The sequence below is a fragment of the Biomphalaria glabrata genome, chromosome 1 (assembly GCF_947242115.1).
Source record: "Biomphalaria glabrata chromosome 1, xgBioGlab47.1, whole genome shotgun sequence".
Taxonomy (NCBI): Eukaryota; Metazoa; Mollusca; class Gastropoda; family Planorbidae; genus Biomphalaria; species Biomphalaria glabrata.
The window spans coordinates 20,397,805-20,422,631 of NC_074711.1; the positions used below are offsets into that span (position 1 = coordinate 20,397,805).

General features: G+C 33.5%; 1 protein-coding gene across 6 annotated transcripts; it reads left to right on the forward strand.

Moving 5' to 3' along the window:
* The first annotated feature begins 7,209 nt into the window (after positions 1 to 7,209).
* LOC106060648 (transformer-2 protein homolog beta-like) lies at positions 7,210 to 24,515 on the forward strand. Of its 6 annotated transcripts, XR_001216477.2 has the most exons (10): positions 7,210 to 7,372; positions 11,619 to 11,689; positions 13,160 to 13,261; positions 13,472 to 13,547; positions 14,659 to 14,787; positions 14,902 to 14,961; positions 16,304 to 16,413; positions 17,929 to 18,119; positions 21,472 to 22,859; positions 23,720 to 24,515. XR_001216477.2 is itself a non-coding variant. In XM_013218608.2 (9 exons), exons 1-9 carry the CDS (start codon positions 7,355 to 7,357, stop codon positions 21,480 to 21,482), a joined length of 768 nt encoding a protein of 255 aa, XP_013074062.1. In that variant the 5' UTR covers positions 7,210 to 7,354; the 3' UTR covers positions 21,483 to 24,515. The 6 variants fall into 6 exon arrangements, 5 of the variants coding, with proteins under 5 accessions (XP_013074062.1, XP_013074064.1, XP_013074063.1 ...); XM_013218608.2 differs by having other exon boundaries at positions 21,472 to 24,515; XM_013218610.2 differs by having other exon boundaries at positions 22,229 to 24,515.
* The last annotated feature ends 312 nt before the right edge of the window (positions 24,516 to 24,827 follow it).

Sequence of the window (24,827 nt, forward strand, 5' to 3'; positions counted from 1 at the left end):
ATCGACATGTATAAACAACAACAGGATGTGATGTTTCCTCCCATGTTGTTCCAGAGGATACTAGCAGTGTTTTTGCAACAATAGACAAGCGATTAGGGACTCTTTATAAACCAGAGAGTCCATGTGAAAAGAGTCAGTACAGTCGTCGTTACTGTTGTCTACTGTGCGAGACAGTAGAAGAGAGTGGACTTGAGCCGTTACAGTCGATGTAAGACGTATACGCTACATGTTGCAGTGACGAATTGTTCTAGTTATTATTCAATAAAGTTATAATAAGCTGAAAGTTGAGTCGTCAAGTTCTTTGCAGTGTTTTTATTTGTGTGCCTACTAGTACATTTAGCCAGAAGATTCAGAAATACGTAACAATATTCATAATGACTAGGCTACTATAGAAGCTTAATGCTAGTCTACAAGTTCGAAATTTAAGCAGGAGTGCATTATTTCATGTGGCAATGCAGACTCCATTTTTGTTCTTTCTTATTTTGATATGGTATACTAGTGCCATTTACGCATAAAACGGTTTGCTTGAATCATACAGAAAACAAAACAATGATTTAGATTTTAGATAGAAGCCTTTACTCTCCATTTGCCCTGCACTATTAGGTTAACATGTGGATACGCGTTGTGCGTTATTAGGCCTTTGAAAGAACGTCGGTAATTTATACAAGAAAGTGTTGTTGTTGTTTTGTTTTGGTGGGACGGTAGGCACCATCATTGAGCACGGGTCTATTCGTCTACGCCACTGGACCATCGCGATGACAGTCCGAAGCGCATTCCACACAACGAGGCAGCCACGGGGGCATTAATGACTCGTACTTTATAAACATGACTTACTATAATAGTAGCCTACCTTAACAACACCCACAAAACTTTTGTGGAGTTTCTTATTTTATTATTTTTATTTTCATGATATATATATATATAGGCCTATACAGGGCTTTTTTGTGGCGGTACCTTTTTCAATGTGGGGAAAAAATGTTTTCTTGTATTTTAACGTTTATTATTAATATATTAGTAGTTAAAAGTTAGGCAATCTATCACTGAGTACCGGCATCTTTTTTTTTTAATACAAAAAAAAAGCATTGTGTATTTATTTATATATATATATATATACCTGTACGGTTTACCTGTAAATATTGAGCTCATGCAGTTGTTAAGTTACTTTGACACACAAGTCGAAGTTCTTAAATTATTATCATTCAAATCAAGCATCGGAAGTTTTCTATGCGCTATACGCCCATAAGAAGCTACCGGTCAATACTTACACCAAGCTACCATCGATCCACTTCAAACTTCGAATAGTGTCTGTCCATGGCTTATAGCCGGTAGTAAGGTAGGCCAATCAACGAAGAGCGAAATTATAATGATGTTTTATTTACAGTGGATTGTGAAAGATATGGGCATGTGCACGCAACAAACATAGGCTGCCTTGTTTTCGATTCTTCTCAGTGGTCTGGTGGCGCACATACATTGCCACTGGCACGAGGTCACAGATTCTTGTCTCTATTTGCCTAAGAACGTTTCCATATTAGATCCCATATTTATAGCAGAGGTTAAGTTTCTTTATTGTGTGTTTGGTTTATTGGCAGTACAGCAGCCAGTAGTTGTGAACGTGTAGTTAGAAAATATCGTCAAAAACTTTACCGTTTCGTTTCAGAAGAAAATGGTCACTTGACCAAGGGCGGACTGGCTTTTTGAGCATTAGGGCGAATTTCCGGTTGGCCGGCACCCAATGGGCTGACGGGGTTTCTGTTTGCTTTGAATGATAGCAGAGCCAAAAAAAGAAATCTTGTATCTATTTTCTTGTACAAGGGTTACACAGACTGTCGTGATTGACACTCGTCTAACCATTTATTAAAGATCTTTTTATTTTTTAGATTTTACAATGCCGTACACATTGTCCGTAATGATGGAATAGCCAACGTATAACGAAATGTAGTGGACGATAAGGAAGGCTGCAGAGCTTAGTAGGCCTATTATTAAGTAATTGCATTGTAAAATTACATATAAATGTTTAGCTTTTGATGTGACTGTTCAGTTTTTTTTAATTCGTCATAAAGCACACAATTTGTTAACCGAATCGCATTTTATTGCCAGGGCCGATTTGGACCCCCAGTCCGCCCCTACATAGGACCCATTGTTACTCTTTATCATCCCAGTCCGCCCATACATAGGACCCATTGTTACTCTTGATAATGGGGTTAACAGCTTAGAGATCAAAAGCCGGGGAAGATTTAATAAATACATTTTAAACAGGAGGCTACACGTAGTGCATTGGTGCTAGAGAAAAGAATTGGGCTGATAAAACTTGCACATGAGGTAGCTGAAAAGAAAAGCAACTATTATGTCGTAATCTTAATTTCCTGGTAAAAAATGAATTATGAAGTTTTGTCAAAAGGCATTTGAGAAAAGATTGAGACAGCCAGGGCCTAGAAAGAGTGGATTTAATAGATAACCAGTGACCAGATATACAATAGGCCAGGGCCTGGAACAATTTGTTTTAACAGATAGCCAGTGACCAGATATAGGCCTAATCTTGTTAAACTCTTGTAGAAGTTCACAGCTACAAGTTTGTATAATCACTGTCTAGTGTCCGAAATAACGTAGCCAGAAAATCTTGATATTAATCTGTTGAAGTGCCATTGCAAGTTCTGAACGTATGACGGTCAAAACTTGACTACGCTACAACAACGCAGTTGGCCTGTTTGTGTCACCAAGCAGCACGTCACGTGGGGCAAGACTAGGATTTTCTTTTCGGGAGGTGGGATAAAAGGAACAAAAAATCGTTTTCTTTCTTGACACACAAACGCACTTGAATACGCCAAGGCATTTGGTCACCGAAGTTTTGCTTACATTTTTTTTTTATTATTATTAAAGTGGAGTTTTAAGCCCCCCCTCTCCTCTTTTTTTCGATGCCCTAATGGAATTAGTTGACTAGTTTTGCTTTTCTTTTTTTTTTTATTGGAGGGATGGGGTTAAACATCAACACCCTCCTCCCTCGGGCTACAGTGGGAGAAAGTTTTTTTAACCTCAAACGTCCTAAAAAAAAAATAAAGCAAAACTACAGTCACCAAATTCCTCCACCTCCCACCCCCCACTTTTTTTTTTTGAAATTATAAAAATTAGGCTACATGTCAACTGCAAAGTTATCCCTCTGAGAGTGTTTGATAAGGGTCCAGTTTGCACCAATGGATGATCCTTTGACCAACGGAATATACCCTTTCAAAGCTATCCCAGATATTAGTCTTCATAAATTGAATATAAAATCTCTCTCTTTTTTTTTTATTTACTTTATTACATTTGGTTCATATTGCAGTCCACTTAGGTGCATAATAAAAATAGTTTCTAGTATGGATCATTTCGATTTTTAAATTAAATTTTATTTTTTTATTATTTAATACTTTTTATATCATTGCGAGCCAGCATTATGTTATGAATGGTAGCCTCCATATACACTTGGAAAAAACAACTTTGTATGATCTTTTATTTTTATTTTTTTGTGTGAAGGGTAAAAAAAAAAAAGATCCATATTGCAATAGTCTAAGTGGCACAAATGATTAGGCCTAACTTTGCAAAAAACTTCTACTTCTAAGAAATATGATGCCATACTCAATATAGGCCTATATGTAATAGTTTTACGAGCCTTTGATTTCTTAACGTGTTTAAAAACTATTTTATATTACGTAAGGCTATATTTAAAAGTTCTGCTCCTTTGTAAGGCTATATGTCCTCCTTAGGCGTGCAGGTGTCTGGTATAACTCTAAAGACTATGTTATATGCCAGGGGTCGGCAACCTTTTGAGTCGAAAGAGCCAAAAACGACAATTTACCAAATTTTAAAGTTTTTAAAGAGCCGCCACAAATTTTTTCTTGCCAACAATAAATAGTATTCACACAATTCATTTTTAATTTTAAAAAAACGAATATATTAATTCATATATACGTTTTTTCCACACCAAATAAGATAATATATATATGGTTTTATTTGATAATTATTTTTTCTTTCGGTAACAACTAAAGCAGTTAAACATTTACTTACAACACTAACTTGTACTTCAATAACAAACAATTGAGAAAATTTAATGGGAGGTTGGCTTTGCATGGTTTTAGAAAGTTTGGATACGATACATTTGGTTCATAAATTGTTTTAGTTTCAAACACGACTCTAAATTTTCATTTGTTAGTTGACTTCTTACTGTACTTTTATTTATATATGAATATAACACTTGCACGAATATGTCGATCCGAAGATACTCAGTACTTCAAATGCCAACTTCACCTCACTCTAGCATTCTGGAAGACTATTCCATGCTTCGAATATAGGCTCAACTCGAGACATTTCTTTTAAAGTTGTCAAATTTGTTGCGTAATGTATATAGTTTTGTTGAACTACTCAAATCTGTCAAGAAATTCATCTTTGATTTTTTTTTTTATAACTGTGCTGAAGTAATTTGTGTCAATAGTTGCAATGATTTTATCGCGAGACTGCTTTAGATATTGAAAATGAAGTAAGTGCATATCTTCTGTTAAACTGTGTTTTTTCTTCAAAATAAACTAATTCTTCTACCAAAACGTAGCCTGGGTTTTACTTTCCTTGTAGTTTTAGATTCAGCTCATTTCCTTTCGCTCTTACTTCCACCATATAGTACAATATTTGCAACCATTTGTCGTTCTCTTATTCAGGGTGATTAAAGCTTTTTCATTTAGGAACGTATTTCCATCTCGTTAAAGAGTTCTTTTAAATGAAGATGGTAGAGTGCTTTTGATAAGATGATGTTTACTATCTTGATTATCAAATTTATGATTTCAACTATTTCGGCCATAAATGTTTGGGCACAAAGCGCTTCTTCCTGTATGTGAAATGTAAGAACTCGGCGGTTTATTTGGCTCGAAGAATCGTTGTTGCTCCTTAACTTTTCCTGTCGTACTTCTGGCTCCATCAATTGCTGCTTAAACGATTTTATTTAACTCGATCTTTTTGTCTTCAAGGCAAGTCTGCACCGCATTCGCTCTATCTTCCCTTTACTTCGTCATGAGAGTAGCAATCCTGGAAGATCTTCTTTTGGACCTTGGGAAGACATATACCAGACAAAATGGGCAACTTGTGCCGTGCCTTTTAGGCCGCAAGACTAGCAAATGATAAGGCAGAAGAAAGTTGAATATCTTCCACCTGGAAATATGTTGAAGATATTGTAGCTATTCTATCTTGTACTGTTTTAGCGGATAGTGGCATAGCTTTGACTTTTTTTTCAAGGTTTCTGTTTTTGATGTTTTGTTGAAATCACGAAACAGTTCTTCAGACGCACGTAGGAAGCAGTCTTTGAAATACTCACCATCTGAAAATGGTTTGTCTTTTTGTGCAATTTCTATTGCTACTGCAAAGCTTGCTAGATTAGCATTACTTGTAGATGTTTCTAACTTTGAGAAGACCATTCGCTTCTAACTCATTTACTTAAAACAACAAACTATACGTCGCAGCCAAAGCACGCAGTGAAGATACCGTTTCGTCTTGCGTCGAAAGCGAATTAAAACCTACATAGAAACATCCGACCATGGCGTCATTTGAGAGCTTCCGACGACTGACGACACGTGTAATGGGGGGTGGTATAAGGCTGAGAGATAGAATCGGTGCCTTTTCTTCGTTAAAAGATTCAGAACTATTTGAAAAATGTTTCGATAAAATAAATAATATTTGCGTATGGAACTAAAGAGCCGCAGCTTCACGTCCAAAGAGCCGCATGTGGCTCGCGAGCCGCAGGTTGCCGACCCCGGTTATATGCTACACAGTGGAAACGGTCGGTAAAGTAGGTGACTAGGCTAATAGGGTAGCAAAATAAGCTAGTTCATTACACAGGTCAGTCGGGGATTGTAAGAGAGCCCCAATAGTAAGGAGCCATTTCACGGTAACCTACAATTGAAGGAAAATGGTGGAGGTTCCCCGGTGTGCTTGGTCTCGCCTCTAGTCCCGAGAGTCTTTGGATGTGCTTGGACTTCTCCCGTTCAATCAGGCTGGCGGAAAGGAGCTTCATGCTGGCCAAAATCTGTCTCTCAACATTTACAAATTTGACAACCCAGATATATATTTTTATGTTATTTTCATTGCAGAAGTTGGTCTCAAATTCTACCTTGTTAAGCTGATTCTACTGTTTGTAGCCCTTGCTTAACAAGCTATATATCCTACACCGTCCCTACACGTATACGAGATCTATATATATATATATTACCATTACTCAAAAACTTTAAGTATTATTCAATCAAGGATAGGTTATCTAATAACTTACAAAAAAGGGGCAAGAGATTTTAAAAGCGTCTGTTAATTTGAAGTTGACATACACATGTGCTTATTTTACTTTTAACATTTTTTGAAGAAATATTCTCCTAAATAGTAAAGGGAAATCTGAATAAGCGCCTTCCCCCCCCCCCCTTTACTTCTGGTTCAAATAAACGCCCCTGCATTTTCGACCGTTTCCCCGAACAATCGAAACCGAAACTTTCAACAAATCTAGTCAATAAACTAAATCTATAATCTACTTGTAAATTCGTATGCCTCATAAAATGTGCCAATAAGTTGAAACATGTTGCCATCTGGTGTCTTTATTTTTTTTTTATTATTTTAGATCTGATTCTAGATAAGATTTTGATTTGAAGTTTGCATAGGCAGGCAATGAAATTTTTGTTTAAAATGGCAAATTCCTGTGTTGGTCCGATATGATAAAAATGTTGAAGCTAAAAAATATTCAGTTGTCGATGTAAATCTTGATCCTTTTTTTCGAGCCTAGATCAATATCTAGAATCTAATCCATTTATTCTTTTATATAGATCTAGATCTTTATATAGACTAGGCTATGGACTATGGATACAGGGCGTCTAGACTATAATCTATATTGGGATACAGGCCAATCTACAAAAAATAATTCCTTTATAATGTAATATGCCTTACAAAACATGAATCTTGACGACATCTAGTATAAATTCTAGTACCATTTAGAAAAATAATATTGATGCATAATACAGATCTACATCTAATATCTATACAAGATATTGAATTAGATCTAGATCTGTACACATCGAGTAGATCTAAAATCTAGATCTAGACTCCAGACTATAGACGTCTAGATCTAGAGTAGATCTATATGGATTAAATAAAAGAAAGATCTATACCAAAAAGAGCGGGATAATTTTCGTTCCAAGTTTTATATTTACTCATTTTCTTCGAAAACGCGATTTTTCGTTATTTAGCCTACTAAAATCCTTAAACTGGGCGAGGAATCAAGTTGTTACACGAAGAGAAGTCATTATATTACTTAATCCTAGGAATTTCCGTTGTTAAAACTTTGATCTAATATTAATTAGAAATGGCAAGTGACAAGGAGGTAAATAAATATTAGAATGATATTTCATTAGATTAGATTAAATATAAGTCTAGTCTAAATCTATATATAATATTTTTATTAATTTCTGTCACGCCAGCCAGTGACACAGTCACATTGAAATGAGTGATGAAGATTGTGACTAACACAAGACTCAAGCGCAACCACAAGGCTAAAGCTAAAGTCGAAAAGAAAATCATCAAAATGTGTTTCAAAACGATAAAAATACAAAACGCCAGGCCGGCCCAGTCCTTCCAGGCTTCCTTCTAGGTCTAGTCTCTAGAGTATATAGATAATTATAGACTAGATTCTAATCTAATATGACTTTATCATATGATTATTATGATATCTTCATAATCTTGAGTCTGGATTTAGATCTAGCTCGATCTTGTTATAATAATCTTGTCAGCACAAGTCCAAGCCAAGTCTGAAAGCATGAGACTAAAGTCTTAAGACTGATTTCTTAACTGAGTGACTGAGTAGATCTACTTATCTACTATATATATAGTTATAGAATATAGATTAGAGATCATATACTCATACTTATAATATCTAGAGTAGATCTAAGTCATCTAAGTCTAAAGTCTAAATGTAGTCTTTCATCAGAGTCCATCATATCAATGTCCATCTTAATTCTTAACTCTAGTAAAGTAGTCTAAAGTATTCAAACATGTTGATATTAAATCATATTCATTGAGATTATTTATACTTCCTCCTTATGTGAACTTATGACCTTAAGCCTTAAGTAACAAGACAGTTACAAGTGGATGGTTGCCTGGCTTAAAATGGCTAAAAATACCTGGCTTCACAGTATTCACACTACTGTCATCATGGGCGTAGCCAGGATTTTTTTTCGGGGGTGGGGGGGGGGGGGGGTTGGGAAGATGAATTTTTTTCTCCCCCCCCCCCCCACCCCGCGGAAAAAAAATTATATGTATTTATGTGTGTGTGTACATAATCTTTATTACATTCTGACCCTTCATTCTTTCGGAAGACGTTTATTGTGCCCTAGAATAGGTTCTTCCATGAGTTAGTGAAAAAATTGTAGATTCCCCGACATCAATAGCAAAGGGGTCTGGGGGATCGCTAGGAGCTCCCCCAGCGCGGGGCGAAGCCCCGCCGCCAAGCACTATTTCTGATATTGAAAACCAACAAAATGCATATTCTGAGGTATCTACAGTGCATTTTCCTGCTATTAAAAAGTTCTATTTCAAAAACCTAATATGTGCTATTCTTACTGACTTAGACCCTCACTCGTCGTTAAGCGCATTTGCCATCAAGCTGTTTTCATAAAATTGTAGACTCCCCGCCATTACTAGCAAGGGAGTCTGGGAGAGCGCCAGGAGCTCCCCAGCGCGGGGCGAAGCCCCACCGCCAAGCACTATTTCTGATATTGAAAACCAACAAAATGCATATTCTGAGGTATCTACAGTGCATTTTCCTGCTATTAAAAAGTTCTATTTCAAAAACCTAATATGTGCTATTCTTACTGACTTAGACCCTCACTCGTCGTTAAGCGCATTTGCCATCAAGCTGTTTTCATAAAATTGTAGACTCCCCGCCATTACTAGCAAGGGAGTCTGGGGGAGCGCCAGGAGCTCCCCAGCGCGGGGCGAAGCCCCACCGCCAAGCACTATTTCTGATATTGAAAACCAACAAAATGCATATTCTGAGGTATCTACAGTGCATTTTCCTGCTATTAAAAAGTTCTATTTCAAAAACCTAATATGTGCTATTCTTACTGACTTAGACCCTCACTCGTCGTTAAGCGCATTTGCCATCAAGCTGTTTTCATAAAATTGTAGACTCCCCGCCATTACTAGCAAGGGAGTCTGGGGGAGCGCCAGGAGCTCCCCAGCGCGGGGCGAAGCCCCACCGCCAAGCACTATTTCTGATATTGAAAACCAACAAAATGCATATTCTGAGGTATCTACAGTGCATTTTCCTGCTATTAAAAAGTTCTATTTCAAAAACCTAATGTGCTATTCTTACTGACTTAGACCCTCACTCGTCGTTAAGCGCATTTGCCATCAAGCTGTTTTCATAAAATTGTAGACTCCCCGCCATTACTAGCAAGGGAGTCTGGGGGAGCGCCAGGAGCTCCCCAGCGCGGGGCAAAGCCCCGCCGCCAAGCACTATTTATGGTATTGAAAGCCAACAAAATGCATATTCTGAGGTATCTACAGTCCGTTTTAATGCTATTAAAAAGTTTTATTTCAAAACCTAATGTGCTATTCTTACTGACTTAGACCCTCCCACGCCGTTCGGAGCCTTTGACGTCAAGCAGTTTCCATAAAAATCTGTCACTGGTAATGTCTGAAGCCTCTTCCCACCTACCATGAGGACCTCCATAAATGAGTTGCGTCAAGTTGTACTAGGATATCATTGCATCTCTTCTTATGCGAAATTCATTTTGTCGGAGAACATGTCCCGCAAACCTCATGCGTCGTTCTCTCACAATCTTACTAAGGGGTCGACTCCCAGTTCGGCATAGGATTTCCTTGATTTAGATCCGATCTCAATAACTGACTCCTGAAATCTGTCTTAGCCATCTTTGTTGAGCTATATTTAGTGTTTTTCGATTTCAGTAGATGACTATTCACTGCAGTTTATTAATGGAGCCCTGCCACTGGTAAAAATGTGTAACCTCTCTTGAATAGGCTCTTGGAATTGACTGTAGTTTGCTTTAGATTTTATATCGAAAAGAGAAGTTTTATCGTTAAAATCTTCTGTTGGGGATTTTCCACCTCAAAATGCTCTGTAGGGGGATCTTAGACTCAAAACCATCCGGAGGGTTTTTAAACTTTAAAAAAAAAAGCCATCTGTAGAAGAAACTCAAAACCACCGATTGGATTGGCTACACTCAAATAATTTTAGTGTGCAATTTGCTTTTTTTTTTATATTGAAGATGTATTTTTAGCACCAAACCCCTCTGAATGGGGGTTTAAACTAAAAACTCCTTTCGGCAACGCTCATAGCATTTTGAGTGCGTAATTTGCTTTTTTTCTTACACTGAAGATGGCGGGGGGTTTAAACTCAAAATCCCTTTGACTACGCTCATAGATTTTAGAGTGAGTAATTTTCTTTTATTTATATTGAAGAGGTACTTTTTAGCTTCAAACTCCACTGGAGGGGAGTTTAAACTGAAAACCCCATAGACTACACTCATAACATTTTTAGTGCATAATTTGCTTTTTTTTTTATTATTAAAAAGAGGTATTTTTTACCTTCACTTACCTTTTACTTACTCAAAACTGAGTAAAAACCCATTTAGCTACGCTCATAACATTTTGAGTGCGTAATTAGCTTTTTTTATTATATTAAAGAGGGGGTTTATCGTAAATTTTAGACGGGGTTTTAAAATCAAAATCTTCCTTAACTGTGCTCTTGGAATTAGGGGATTTTCGTTTGCATTTTTTTTGTTTTGTTTTATAGAAGAGAGGTAGGGGGTTTAAAACTCAAAACCCCTGGTAGGGGTTTTTAAACTCGAACAGCTCTGGTAGGGGTTTTAAACTCGAACCCCCCTGGTAGGGGTTTTTAAACTCGAACCCCCCCTGGTAGGGGTTTTTAAACTCGAACCCCCTTTGGTTGTGCTAGGGCAAGTGATGGTTTAGTATTAAAATCTCACCTAAAATAAACAAAATCAAAGCAAAAAATCAGTCACTAAATTCCGACTCCCCCCCTGGGGGGGGGGGTTTGAACCCCAAGAACCCCCCCCCCCCTGGCTACGCCCATGACTGTCATTATCATAAAATATGATTCATAACTGGTGCAAAGTTTGATTAACACATCTGGTTGGTCTAGACTACATCTAAATTAAAGCATCTTGATGTAGATAAAAAATAAAGGGAACATAATTTCTTTAAAAAAGAAAATAGATAATGATACCAAAGGTGTTTTATAGTAAACATTATATTATGATGATTACCGGTATATATAATATATATTATACAATATATACCGGTAATCATAATTCTGTTGTGTGGAAGAAAATATGTGTGTGTTTTAACAAATTTGTTAACATAGAACAATTTAGTGAGACTATCAAATAGTGGTTTGGCTTATTATAAAATATAAATATATACAAATTTAAAGAATTGGGGCCTAAAAATAACTATTAAAAGTGAAAGGGGGGAGGAAATGTTTCTTAAAGGGTTAAAAAAAAATACCTTCTGGAATTGCAGGTCATAAATGGCTCAATCTTTTATTTGTCATTTTCATTCCAACGTTATTGTTTTTTCTTGTTCAGACCTCCCCTGACAGGTCTAGACAAGCGGATGACAGAAGGAAACGCAGAAAGTCTAGCCCTCAAGATGAAAGGTAAGAAACAAAATAAAATAATACATTTAAAAATAAAATCATTGTTTGTTTACAATGTTTGTCAAACACTATATAAATAAATCTATAATACATAAATAAATCTATAATACATTTACAAAAATACCACTGACTAATTCATTGATCTATCAAGAGACCTCTGCAACTGCTGAATAGATTCGCTTGAAAATTCATATCTTATGGGTGACCGCTAAGAAACAGTTTTGATAGAATTCTGCAAATGAAAAAAAAATTGCAAGCTTGCTATTAAACCTTTGTATTTAATTTTATGTATTTCCCCTAAAGGCAGCAGCCTATATAGTTTTAATTTTAAGCATATTTTCTTTTTCACTAAAATAGGAAATTAGGAAATAGCTGTGTGAATGTGTGTGTTCAAAGTTTATAAAAACAAAGGAATTTATAATTCTTTGTTGCGTAACTCACCATTGTGGACACTTTCATCAAAACCGAATTGAGATTTTTGTTTATTATGGTTTGTGGGCTCGTGGATGAAAGAAAAAATAGAGCCTTTTAAATATTTGGATATTAAATTGAGAATTCAAGATAAGTCATATATTGTATTTAAGATTTGTTTGGGGGGGGGGGAGTGATAATAGAGTTTACCAACAAAAAATATGTGTATATATGGCAAGGGGGGAGCATTATAATGAAAAGGGCCATTCTGATTTAGCTGAAAGTCTATGTGGGAGACCAATATGATAAGCAGGGTGCAAAAAAAGAGGTTAGGCTAGAGAGAGGAGGACACTATATGGGCAACTATTGTGATGCGCAGGGTGATATAAATTGGAGTTTCCAGAAAGATAGATAGATAGAGAAGGAGAGGTAGAGAAATAGCAGAATGTTCTATATAAATGGAAGGGCATTATGGTACACAGGGTGCAAAAGGGGGGGTGAGGGTCCAGAGAATAGGAGAAAGGAGAAGATAAAGAGCTGGTTGTTCAATTCAACATTTAACAGATTAGAATTTGTTTAGAGGTGATCATTAAAATGCTGGCTTTTTTTTATTATAAGTGAAAAAAAAAAATAAAGCAGGGGAGGCTCCAGCCAAAATAAATAATATACCCCTGAAACAAACCAACTGGCATTTATATAACTGGTATATAATGCTAGAAATATTTCAGTGTACCAATGCACATATAGATCTAGATATGACTAACAGGTAAAAAGTTTTGAGGCATGTCCTTATTGAAATGCTACATGAAAGAAACAAGACAAAGGACTAACAGGATTAACTTTATCTGTGGATAAGTAAATTCTAATGCAGGCCATTTTTTGCATGGCCACATCACTGCAAACGAAATAAAAATATGAATAGGACCTGACAGCTTCCTAAGGCACCATTGACAGAAGCTTCGAGGGGATGGAGCTATAGTTTGGGCATTGCCGTTAGGTGGGATATTTATAGTTTTTTCTACTAGTGTAAGAGTAACAATATTTTATTTATTTCTGAAGCCCACATCATAAATCAAAGCGCAGGAGCTCTAGTAGTTCGAGAAGAAGCCCCCTTTCTTCAAGATCCCCAAGCCCATCTGAAAGACACAGAGGAAGACGAGGGTAATTGAATTTTTGTCATTTTAATTGAAAACTGTTAAGTTTTGTTTAATCAGAATTACCTTTTACTTAGGCCATGTATGGCACCTGTGAGAAAATCTTTAAAAACAAAAAGTATTTTAATAAAGTTTTATTTTATCTTCCTAGTCACCTTTCACTTCTCTGGCTTTTATTCTTATGCATTTAAAATGTTTTGTAACTAACTATATTCAGTGAAAAATCAAGCAGAACAAGAGATGACAGATCCAGGAGCCGCACACCAACTGCATATCGAAAAGATGGTGATAGAGTAAGTTAGAGTCCCAAAAAAAATCAGTTTAAATTTCAGAATTTTTACTAATAAAACCAGTCTGTCAAGCAACAAACATAATTTTTAGTATATATACAATATAATAAATACATATTTCAATATTTTTTTTTTTTAGTCAGAAATAGTGAAGAAATATTTAGATCTATTTTCTTTTGTTTAGGTCGTTAATGCATGTCAAAAAGTAAAGCTACTATTCTCCACTTTTAAGTAAAAAAAATTAAGCTTGAACTTGCCACAAATAATTTTTTTTTTTTCAAATTTTTTTCATTTAAAAATCTGATTTTATTATTTCCATTTTTAGAAAAATGAGAACTAAGCCTTGATTTGTTTTGTACAAGCGCACATCCGATATCGGTGTATCTACATAGACCTAGTTCTAATTTAAAACCATCACTTTTTCCCTTAAGACTCTAGATCTGGGTCTATATCTAGAATCTAGGTCTAAAAGTCTTGCTCTAGATCTTCAGTGATTTCAATCATTCTAAGATAGATCTAGATACAATGTCTAGATCTAGATCCTTTCATTTGAATCTAGATAAAAAAAAATTTTGCCTGGACATGTAGTGTGCTTGGCCGCTGGGTCGGCTATGGCAGCCTATGGCCTATTAGTATCATGCCTTAGTATGCGCTTTGCCTTTGCACATATTGAACTAGCTAAGGTGTAGATCTAGATTTATAGAAAAGATCGATCTAGGTCTAAATCTAGTTGCTAGATTAGAAGAAATAGTGAGACTAAAACTAAAAGCTAAGATCTAGATCAAGATCATGCTGAGAGATCATTTGTAGATAGATCTAGAAATTGATTAGATCTATCTATAGAATCTAAGTAAAAAAGATTTTATTGACAATGAATGATTACAACATTTAATGATCAAAAATCTGGAAGCTAATTAAAATTTATGGATTTGCACCTAGACTAGATTAGTAGACTTAAATCTAGATGTTCAAAGTGTGTTCCCATCACTGAAAATGAGAAGCTCATCGCATAATTTCATTTTCTTGTAAAACATAATAATTTATACTTTATGTAATCTTTTAAATTTAATGACTACATTCTTTAAACAATGATTTGTTTTATTCTTATTTTCAGGATGATCCAAATGTTTGTCACTGTCTTGGTGTATTTGGCCTCAGTAGCTACACTCAAGAAAAAGATCTGAAAGAAGTGTTTGGACGCTATGGACCTCTCGAGGACATATGCATAATTTATGACAGACAGGTTATTATACATTTTTTTATACATTTTTTTAAAAATGTCAAGATAGTAGCTAGTCTTGTAAAGAAATATAGAATTTTAACATTTGATCTTTTTTGTATTTGTATCTTCATCCAGAGTGGCCATTCAAAAGGTTATGGGTTTGTTTATTTCAAATCTACAAGTGATGCTGTTGAGGTAAAGTTGTTTTGATCTATTGTTTAGAATCAGCATACAAAACTAAAACAAATGAAAGCTAAAAATGTTTGAAATATTAAGTGCTCTATTCTGTTCTCACCATTTTAAAGAAATTAACATTATTCAGTAAATGTTAAATTGCCCAGTAAAATGAACAATTTAGAAATTTCCTTCAGATTATCATATTTTCGCACATGTACCCCACACAAACTACAAAATAAGTAAAAAACAAAATAGCACAACCCGCCCCTTATATTCTTCTTCTAGCCAGCTTTATTTCTGCTGAGCTGAGAGCTCTTTTGCAGACTGTGCCTAGGAAAAAAAGTGTGCTGTTTTCTTCAGTTGTTCAGCACTGCCGTACAGGGTGTTGGTTATGTTGGGCTGTAGTGGAAGTAGGGTCTGCCTAAGGTGGATTAGGGAGGGACATTCAAAGAGGATATGGTTTACGGTTTCAAAGGGGTGGGCGCAGTGTCCCCTTACGTACACATGTTCAAAGCGTGACTTGCCAGAAACTACAGTTACATAAAGTTGTTGCTCATCATGTCTGTCTCTCAAGACGCAATTGTGCTCCAGTTGTTTCAATAAGTGTGGTGGTGGAGAAAGATTTGTTGCAGAATTTGAACTGGGCCCCACGATTAGCTAGATTGCCTATCTGCCGCATCATTACTATTTGTTTTCTTCAGGTTTATAATTAAATATTCATAAAACTTTCCAATGTACATGTCACAACCACCTAGTGAACTATGGGAGGGAGAAAGACCTACCAGTATGCCCATATTTTCCATTATGTTATGTGTGTGAGTAAAATAAATTTTGCAAACACTGCACAGCTGCCATTTGTTTCTAAAAACTTGTATAACATGTGGGTTATATGCGCAAAAATAAGTTTTTTGTGTGTGTGTTTTTTTATTTTTTATAATCATTATTATTAGTAAAGATGTATTGATTATTATATTTTTTTTTACATTTAATAAATATTGTGACATTCATTGAAAATATCAAAATGAGCCTTTTTTTTTTTTTGGCTTGAAAATTATGTATGTTTTAAAAAGAAGACACTTAAACTTCAGCAATAATATAACTTAACAGTAATGTTTATATAATATTATGAATAATAATTTCTCTGTTTATAATGATTACCATTTAACTGATTCTTCTCTCTCAATTTATTTATTTAGCAACCATTATATTTCTATAATTACCAGAATGTAGATATTTTCAAGATAACACTATTTTTATTTGTAAAATATTTTGCTTCCCATTGTGTTTGTGATGCCATGCATTTGACAGACATCAGTTACATCTTCTCTGTATTAAACTTACTTAGTTCTAATACTTGCAGGCTAGAAAAGGAACTCAGGGTCTTGTACTTGACCGTAGACCAATCAGAGTGGACTACTCTTTCACTACTCGACCACACTCACCTACACCTGGAAGATACATGGGAAGAAGGTAAAGAGCATTTGATATCACAGTGATGGGAATTTTTCGATAAGTCTCAGAAATCTTGAAATTTCATCAACCCATTTTTAAACTTTTTTTTTTCCAGAAAAAAAAATGAATCTTTTTTTTTCATGAATTTTGAAAAACAAAATTGTTCTGATTTTTGTTTTTAGAAGAATGGTATTTTATCTCTTTTGCACATGTGCACATCCAATATCAAGTTAACAAGGTTGAATTAAAAAAAAACTATGCCTAAAACTTTGAATCTCATTCTCAAACAGATGTATGGTTCATACTTATGAAGCATTTCCAAAAGTCCAGCATGTTTTAATTTTAAAATGTCGCAATTAAAACACGCCACTTCTTTATAGTTTGTTTGAGAGAAATGCCACAATAACAGCTAAAGCTGTTACATCATAGAATGTTCACACTGCTTGGACCAGGTATAAAGCTAGATGCAAGTGAAAAAAATAAAATAGTCTTATCTAAATATAGAAACAATAGTGCCTTGCATGCATTTTGTGTGCAAAAAAGTAGATGTAGTCTAATTTGTAACATTATTTGAAGAAAATATTCGATTTCTAAGTATTTAAAAAAATTTCAGCAACTCATTTGGGCAGATGTAATAAATTTCCTGAAATTTTTACAAATTCTGTTCCCATCACTAATTTCATGTCATTAGACAAATAAGTAATAGTTTTAAATGAATAAATTTCCTTATTTGTTTATTTATTTTGTAATTTCATTATATAACAAGTTAATACCTAACTGCTCTTGTCAGTTCAATATAACAGAGGTGCATTCAACAGCATTTTTTTTTTTTTCACATTCGCATATACACATGCAGTAGGAGCCTAAGGTAGAATCAAAATTCAAATTACTATTTATATTTGATATTTTGATCTAAGGCGATTCCCATATGTTGTTTTTGTTTTTAACCATCTACCTAAACTTGAATATTAAAGATAAATGCGGTGTCCTACATCACTTTTGAAACAAATTTCATTGATCATTCATGACAGTGTGTATATGTTTTTTAAAGGCATGTCAATATTTTATAAGAAGATGAGCTGCTGAATTTTATAAGAAGAAGAGCTGCTGAATGCACCATATTTTTTGTCATCACATTTCATTATTCTATATAAATCTCAATTATTTTCAATGTTTGTGTGTTTGTGCATGTTTGAAAAAGGTTTTTCCAGGTTTTTGAAAAATACATTGTTTCATTTTTAAAAGGCCTATTTTTTCGTAAGGGTATCCAACCTCTTTTTTTTTTTTATTCAGCATATAAACCAATAATAAATTCTGAATATAAATTAAACAGTTAACTTTTTCTTGCGTTAAATAAAATTTTGCCAACTTTGTACTTATGTGATCAGCAAAATTTGTATTGAACAAACTTTCATTTAATTTTTCTTCTTGAAGTTCACAATTTCAAATTATAAAAAAAATAAAAGTTCATCATTAAAGTGCAATTCGTCATTGCATGAAACCCTGGCCCAAAAAAACAATGTATTTTTTCAGAACCAGCAAAGACCTTGATAAATATTATTGCCATGACAGTGGGGATTATGATGATCGCAGCTATCGAGACAGTGGACGTCGCAGTTATCGGGACAAGCAACACTACTGTGATTATGACAGTCGCGATGACTACAGGGATGATTATGATGACAGCTATTCCAGGAGGTCCAAGAGATACTCTCCTTATTCACGTAAGATTATGTGTAGTGTTTTGTAATACTTTAACAAAATGCTGGTAAAATATTCAATACTTGCATGGATACAAAAGTGCTGGCTCTTAAGAAACTCCATTTGCTGGCAAATGCCTGTACAACTGATTTCAGTCCAGCTAGCTTTGGAAATAGAAAAATACACTAAGACTTTTAGTTGCAAAAATAAATAAAATCAAAGATTGTTTAGTTTATTTTTAATAGTCCAATTAAATCAGTAAAGATATAAACCAGGGGTGCCACTTTTCTGGGATAACCCGGAAATCAGGGTTTTGAAGGATCCGATTTTTCCACCCTCCGGGTTAACCTACCTTCTACAATTTTGTTAAAATCCGGGTTTTTAGTTGATTTCGAAGTTGTTTGAAATTTCTTATCATTTTCTCCATTAATTTTAGTTTGCTAGTTCCAATTGTGCGAGCTGCCATTTTTAAACAAAATATACCGGTTTCTAATCTCGCGATTCGCGAGACTTTCACTATGCATGCGCACTAAGCTTTATTAACAGTATTTTTTTTTAGAATATAAACATTCTGTAGATTTAGATCTACGGAACGCTCCTCGATTCAGCTCAATTTAGAATTTTATCTCTAGAGTCTAGATCTATTTCCTTGATCAATCTAGAAATAAAAGAATCTAGATCTGATCTAGACTGTAAAGTCTTGTCTTTAGTATAGATCTAGTCTAGATTAAGGCCAGGTCGAGTCTCGACTCTAGATCTACTCGCGTACCTAGCAATAGAAAAAAAAATTAACGAGTGCGAAATGAGATTTTTTTTTTCTTTCCTTGTTTTATATTGGTATAGATTCCATATAGACTCTAGATCTATATTGGTCTTGAGTATTATAGATTTAGGATGGAATAGTTCTAGATCTGGATCTACAATAGATAACCAGATTTAGTCTACATCATTTTTAGATAAGAACTAGAATCAATGATTGGAGCATTAATTAAATTAATAAGTTTGCCTGGAGACATAGAGGTTACATTGATTGGTCAATAGATCTATACAAATTATGTACAAGCAGTCTAGCACATTCTAGCCATCTAGGTCTACATTTAAATATTAAAAAATTAAATCTAAATGTTCATTTTGGAGTAGATCTGGACTAAATCTCAATCAATTTTATCTTGTTGCAATAGATTTACTGGTCCATGCATGTACATTGATGGAATCAGTTTGATCAATGTGATTAAAGTAGGCTGCTTCAAAGGAATAATGAGGGGAATATCAGTTTGATCAATGTGATTAAAGTAGGTTGCTTCAAAGGAATAATGAGGGGAAAAAATGTTGAGAGAAACATTTAAAATAACTGTGTTTGTGTGTGGGGGTGCAAACATTGTTAATATAAAATTGTACTAAATCCTCTTATTCTAAATCTTGTATTACAAGCTTTATCAATAAATACACACAAACTCTATTTATTATAATGATAGGCGTACTAGTTACATATTTAAAATATTGGGGGCATATTATGATATAGATCTAGGCCTAAATGTTTTAATTTTCTGAAGTGATGCCATTTTGAAAAAAAAGAAAAGGTTATAAATTCTGCTCACCTTTTTTTTAATATTTTTTTTTCATTAATAAGGATTTTAAAAATTATGTGCGTAGCGTCCTTTGATTATAACAACAAAGAAGAATGTTCACTCTTTTCTTGCAAAAATTTGAATTAAAAACTTTTCAGCTGGCACATGCTTTATTTCAAGGTTTGGGAAATTTGAGTATTTTGGTTTCAGGGTTTATAAAAATTCTAAAACCTGAAAAATGTGAGTTTCAGGGTTTACTGGAAAAATAAATGGCACCCCTGATATAAGCTTAAGAAATCTAACCAAGCCAGTCTTAGCATTAAAATTTATAATAAAGAGCTTTTTTGAATCCTCTCTCCTATTCAAGTTGATCTACTCAGTTGGCTATAGAGCACAGATCTAATTAAATAGATCTAGTTATTATAATTGTTAAAACAAAATTAAACATAACCTGAAACACCAAAAGTAAATAATAATAAAATAACAACTTTTCTCTAGATCAGGACTTAAGCGGCTCTAATAGATACTTATCACTACTACTCTTTAAGTGCTTAGAAGAGTAGAGAAAAAAGTTCCCCTTTCAGACCTTGCCATCTATAGGGCACATGTTAAGATCATCTATTTCTTTGGCCAACGGTTAACAGCATAAGGACCAACTGCCTTTACTTTCCCTGAGTTAGAGTTAGAGTTAGGTTGACTCAGGGGCACTCTAAAAATCCAGAAATTCAAAATTCCAGTCTTCACAGATTCAAACCAAGGACCCTAGACAATAGATATCAAGCGCTTAACCACCCAGCCACTGCAACCCCTTTAAGTGCTTAAGCTTTTTTTAAAAACTAAATGTAGCTATAAAATGAAGTTAAACTTTGTTTTACGCCTAGGCTAATAAATTTGAATCCAAATGAAGACTACGTATAAGTAGAATCATTTACAACATTCATGCTGATATAAATAAATGGTAGCTCCTTAATGAACTGCTTTGACTGTTTTTAAATCATTTATTTTTACACATGATAACAATTCCATTATAACTATACATTATTCTAATCACAGGCTAAGCTTTTATGTAGTATCATCTAAATAAATAAAATTAATGTGGAAAACAGCTCAACAGGACATATAAGTTCAACATTGTTCACTTGTGATAATGAAATGATCACACTTTCTGTTTTATTCATAAATCAACTTTAAAAAAAAATGTATTCATTTACTATCAGTTAACAAAGGAAAGAGTTCTCATATATTCTAAACCCCCCCCCCCCTTTTTTTTTCCCCTTTTTCATGTTTTCCAATACATTTTTCCTAAAACTGACTAATTGTAGACTCAGATATGCAACCCTTCACTTAAAAAAAAAGTCATAAATTTAATCATATTTAACACAAATATATGTAATGTATTAGTGGAGTCTTATAATTTGAGACATATTTTGTGTTTCAAACATAACTATTAGTTATTAAAACAGTAAGCGCCTCAGGTAGGCTTGGCTTTCAACTAGAGCTTTTTATGAAACGCAAGATTCATAATGAAATGTAGAGATGGATATCTGGCAATGTAGATATAAAGGCTTTTTTTCATTAAGTTTTAATATAGTTTTCCTGATCATTCTAGATTTATTATTACTATCCAATATTTCAGTAGTACAGTTTGCTTTTAGTCCTTGGACACTTTCAAATGTTATTGAACTTCAACAATTTATAATAATTTAAGAATTGGTTCAAAACAATTAAACTTTAATTGCTAAACCAAATGTTTAAAAAAAAATTGACTTATAACCACTGCATATAATTATCACATCATTCTCTACAGGTCGTCACTAAATTCCTGGTCCCCCAGACTAAAGAATAATTTCAAGAGTTTGCGTTTTTAGACATTAATATTTTTACTTCTTTTGTTAATATTTCATCCTCACCATGAAAAAAAAATGTTTTTTTTTTTTTTTTCGTTTTTTTTTTTTTTTTCTGTTAACTTTTTTTTTCCAATCTCTGACATCTTGTGATTGATATTGGTATAGTAAGCTTTTTGGTGTATTATATGTTCAGTAATCAATGTTTTAAGTAGAATTATGTACACAGAATGTTTTGTTATTAAATGAAACTCTTCTGATTTTATAGATAACAAGTGTTCATTTTCTTTCCAACACATTTTTTTTTAAATGAAGGAAATATTTTTTTAAACCAAACATTCAATTATTTTTAATTGTATGGATTACATGATAAGCTTTTTTTAATGTATATTTTAAATTTAAATTAGCATGAATGGATTTTTTTTTTAAAGCTTTAAATTTTCCTTTGCTTAACAATTTTGAATATCAATAATTTAAAAAATTTCTCAAGCTTTTCTTTAATATAATTTTTTTTTTACTTTAATCTTAATTATATTTTTTTCCCATTTTGCTGAAATAATTTGAACAAACTCCATCAAACACACTTGAATATTTGTTTTAATTACAACATTATTAGACATAAGTTTGAACAATGTGTTGTCATGTGTGAGGGATGTTAATGGTTATTAAATATTTGAGACTGTAATAACTAGCCATTTCTTTTCTAATCTTTCTGTTAAGGATGAATGCTCAGGTGAAGTTTATGAACTAAGAAGATTCTAATGAAATGAAGAAAGAAACAAGTTTATTTATGAAGCTTGGTGAAGAAAGTGGGGACGAATTTCACCTTTAAGAAATTATTCAGTATGAACTGAAAAGCATGAAGAATGATTAAAAAAGGGAGAAAGAAAGAATGACAAAAATATTAAAGTGCCGAAAAGGGGAACAAAAGTCAAAATCATAATACGAAAATTGAAAATACCAATTTGAAGACAAGTGCCTCTATCTTTACAAAAAGGGATCATGTATTCAAATTACTTAGCTGTCTAATAGCTAAACAAGGTCAGGCACTTGTGAAGGAAATAGCTTCATGATGGCTTGAATTTAGTGCTTAGAACAAAATTAAACTATAACTTGAAGAAATGGAACCATTTAAAACTTTGTCATAGTGAAGAAATTCTGTTTACTTAAAAGTCCTGCAGAAATTCTGAACACATTTTCAAATCACTTCTTTTGAACCTTATCAGTTCACTCACACACTCTTAATAGCCTGCAAGTTTTCTGGTGAAATGTGCAAGACTGCTTTTAAAGCAAAAGTTGAAGTTTAAAACATAAAAAAGGGGAAAACAGCTGAGCTGTCTTGCAGTGTCTGGTAAGTTGTGATTTTGATAAGTGTTCCGCTGAATGTATCACCCACCACACACACACATCCCCCCTGCCCCTTTTTTTGACATCAATGCCTTGCTTGATTGTCTACCCTGTACAGACTTACATTGTTTGGTAAAGTGCAGTGTTTCTTGGGGAAATGTGAAACCTCCATTCACAGTGAACATCATCTGGGTCTTTTGTTTTTCTTTGGTTCTTAAAATTTATTTAAAAGTTGTTGTTTTTTTTTTTAGTATTAAATTTTTCTCTTTAAAATATGCTTCATTCTCAGTTTGGTTTTTATCATAAGTGTACTTTACATAATGTCCATGCCTACAGTTAATTAATTCCCATCCATTACATGGTAAATTTCAAGCAGATTTATAATATCCACAGATAATATGCCCTCAGAATAATTGAGCATTACTTTGACAAATGTGTGGTACTGTTATTTACATGTCTTGGGAAACATTAACAAAAAAAGGAAATTAACTTCACATTTAAAATAAAAAGTGGATAATAAATGGGGTAAACATAAATATTCTGAAAAGAAATTTAACATTCATTGTTAATTAATGGACATTGTGTATGGCCTGCTTTTCCATAAATTTATTGTTTTCTTATTAGTTAGCAAGTAATTTATTTACAAAAAAAAATAAAAAATTAAAGAAAATTTCATTGGTGAAAAAAAAAAATTGGAACAATCCCTGTATGAATATATTTGACTAAATTTTCTCTTATAGTTTCATATAAATAGATTCTATGTTAACAAATTGCACACACATTTGATTGCAATCATGATAGTATTTAATTAGAACTAGGCTTAGGTAATTTACCTTTCACTGCATTTTGTTTCCTCACTAACAGATCGTTAAATGAAGATGGGAACCAAAGACTCTGACCAAAGTCTGCAATGTGAATAAACTAATGCTTGTACACTTTGTAGCACACAATTTTATGGTCAGGCCTTCGACTGGAACATTTACTGTGACTCTCATTTCATTCATTCATTTGTTTATGTTATCACAATTATTCAGTGTAAAAAGTTCAGTAGCTAGATATGTAGTAGTTCCAAATAATACCATTAGATTAGCTGTTCATTTATTTTTTGCATCCTTTAAATTGAAGTCTAAAACTTTCATGTTTCTGTTGATATTGTTATCATGTATCTTGTTAATACAGTTACTCTTTACGTTGTCACTATTAAAAAGTTCTCAATTTCTGTGTCTATTAGGTAATAATACAGTATCCAAATATATATATATATATATTATCATAATTAATGGACAACAATTCTGTTTATATTGGTAATGTTTTTAAATTAGATTTCTTGATTTATACAAATGACAACAGTAAATTATATTAGTTATTATTGGCTTGGTTATTCCAGTTCGAGAACTCTTTAAAAAAAAAGTTATTTCTTTACCTGATTGTAATTGAAATAGTATTCAGGTGTGTCAAGTTTTTTTTTTTACTTTACCTTATGAGAGACAAAGCAACATAAGATAAATGTGGCACATGGGCCTCTATTGTAAATGTAGGTCATGGCAGTTGTCATCCATCCAGTGATTGAAACAGCTATTCAATAAAAAAAATATGTAAACCTGTGTGTTAAACAGAATTGTACATTGTCAATTAGGAAATAAATGGTTTTTTTATTTTATTTTTAGCTTTTGTTTCCCCAACATTTTTCCTTAATAAAACACTTGGCACATTCTGAGTATTTAGCTGAACACTGCTTTTTTTTTTTTTAAGAGAGATTAATTCTGGTGCTGGCATACTAGTTATTATTCCATTAATTGTAGAACACCTATTCAGGCCTCACTGAAGTTTTGGAAACACTCATTTTAGAGCAAAAAAAAAAAAGAAATCCTCAGCTTTTTAAATTTCATAAAAAAATGACCAGATGCAACATACATTAAATAGGCCTCGTAAATTTGTGTAATGTCTATTGAGAACTCCTTTTACAATAATA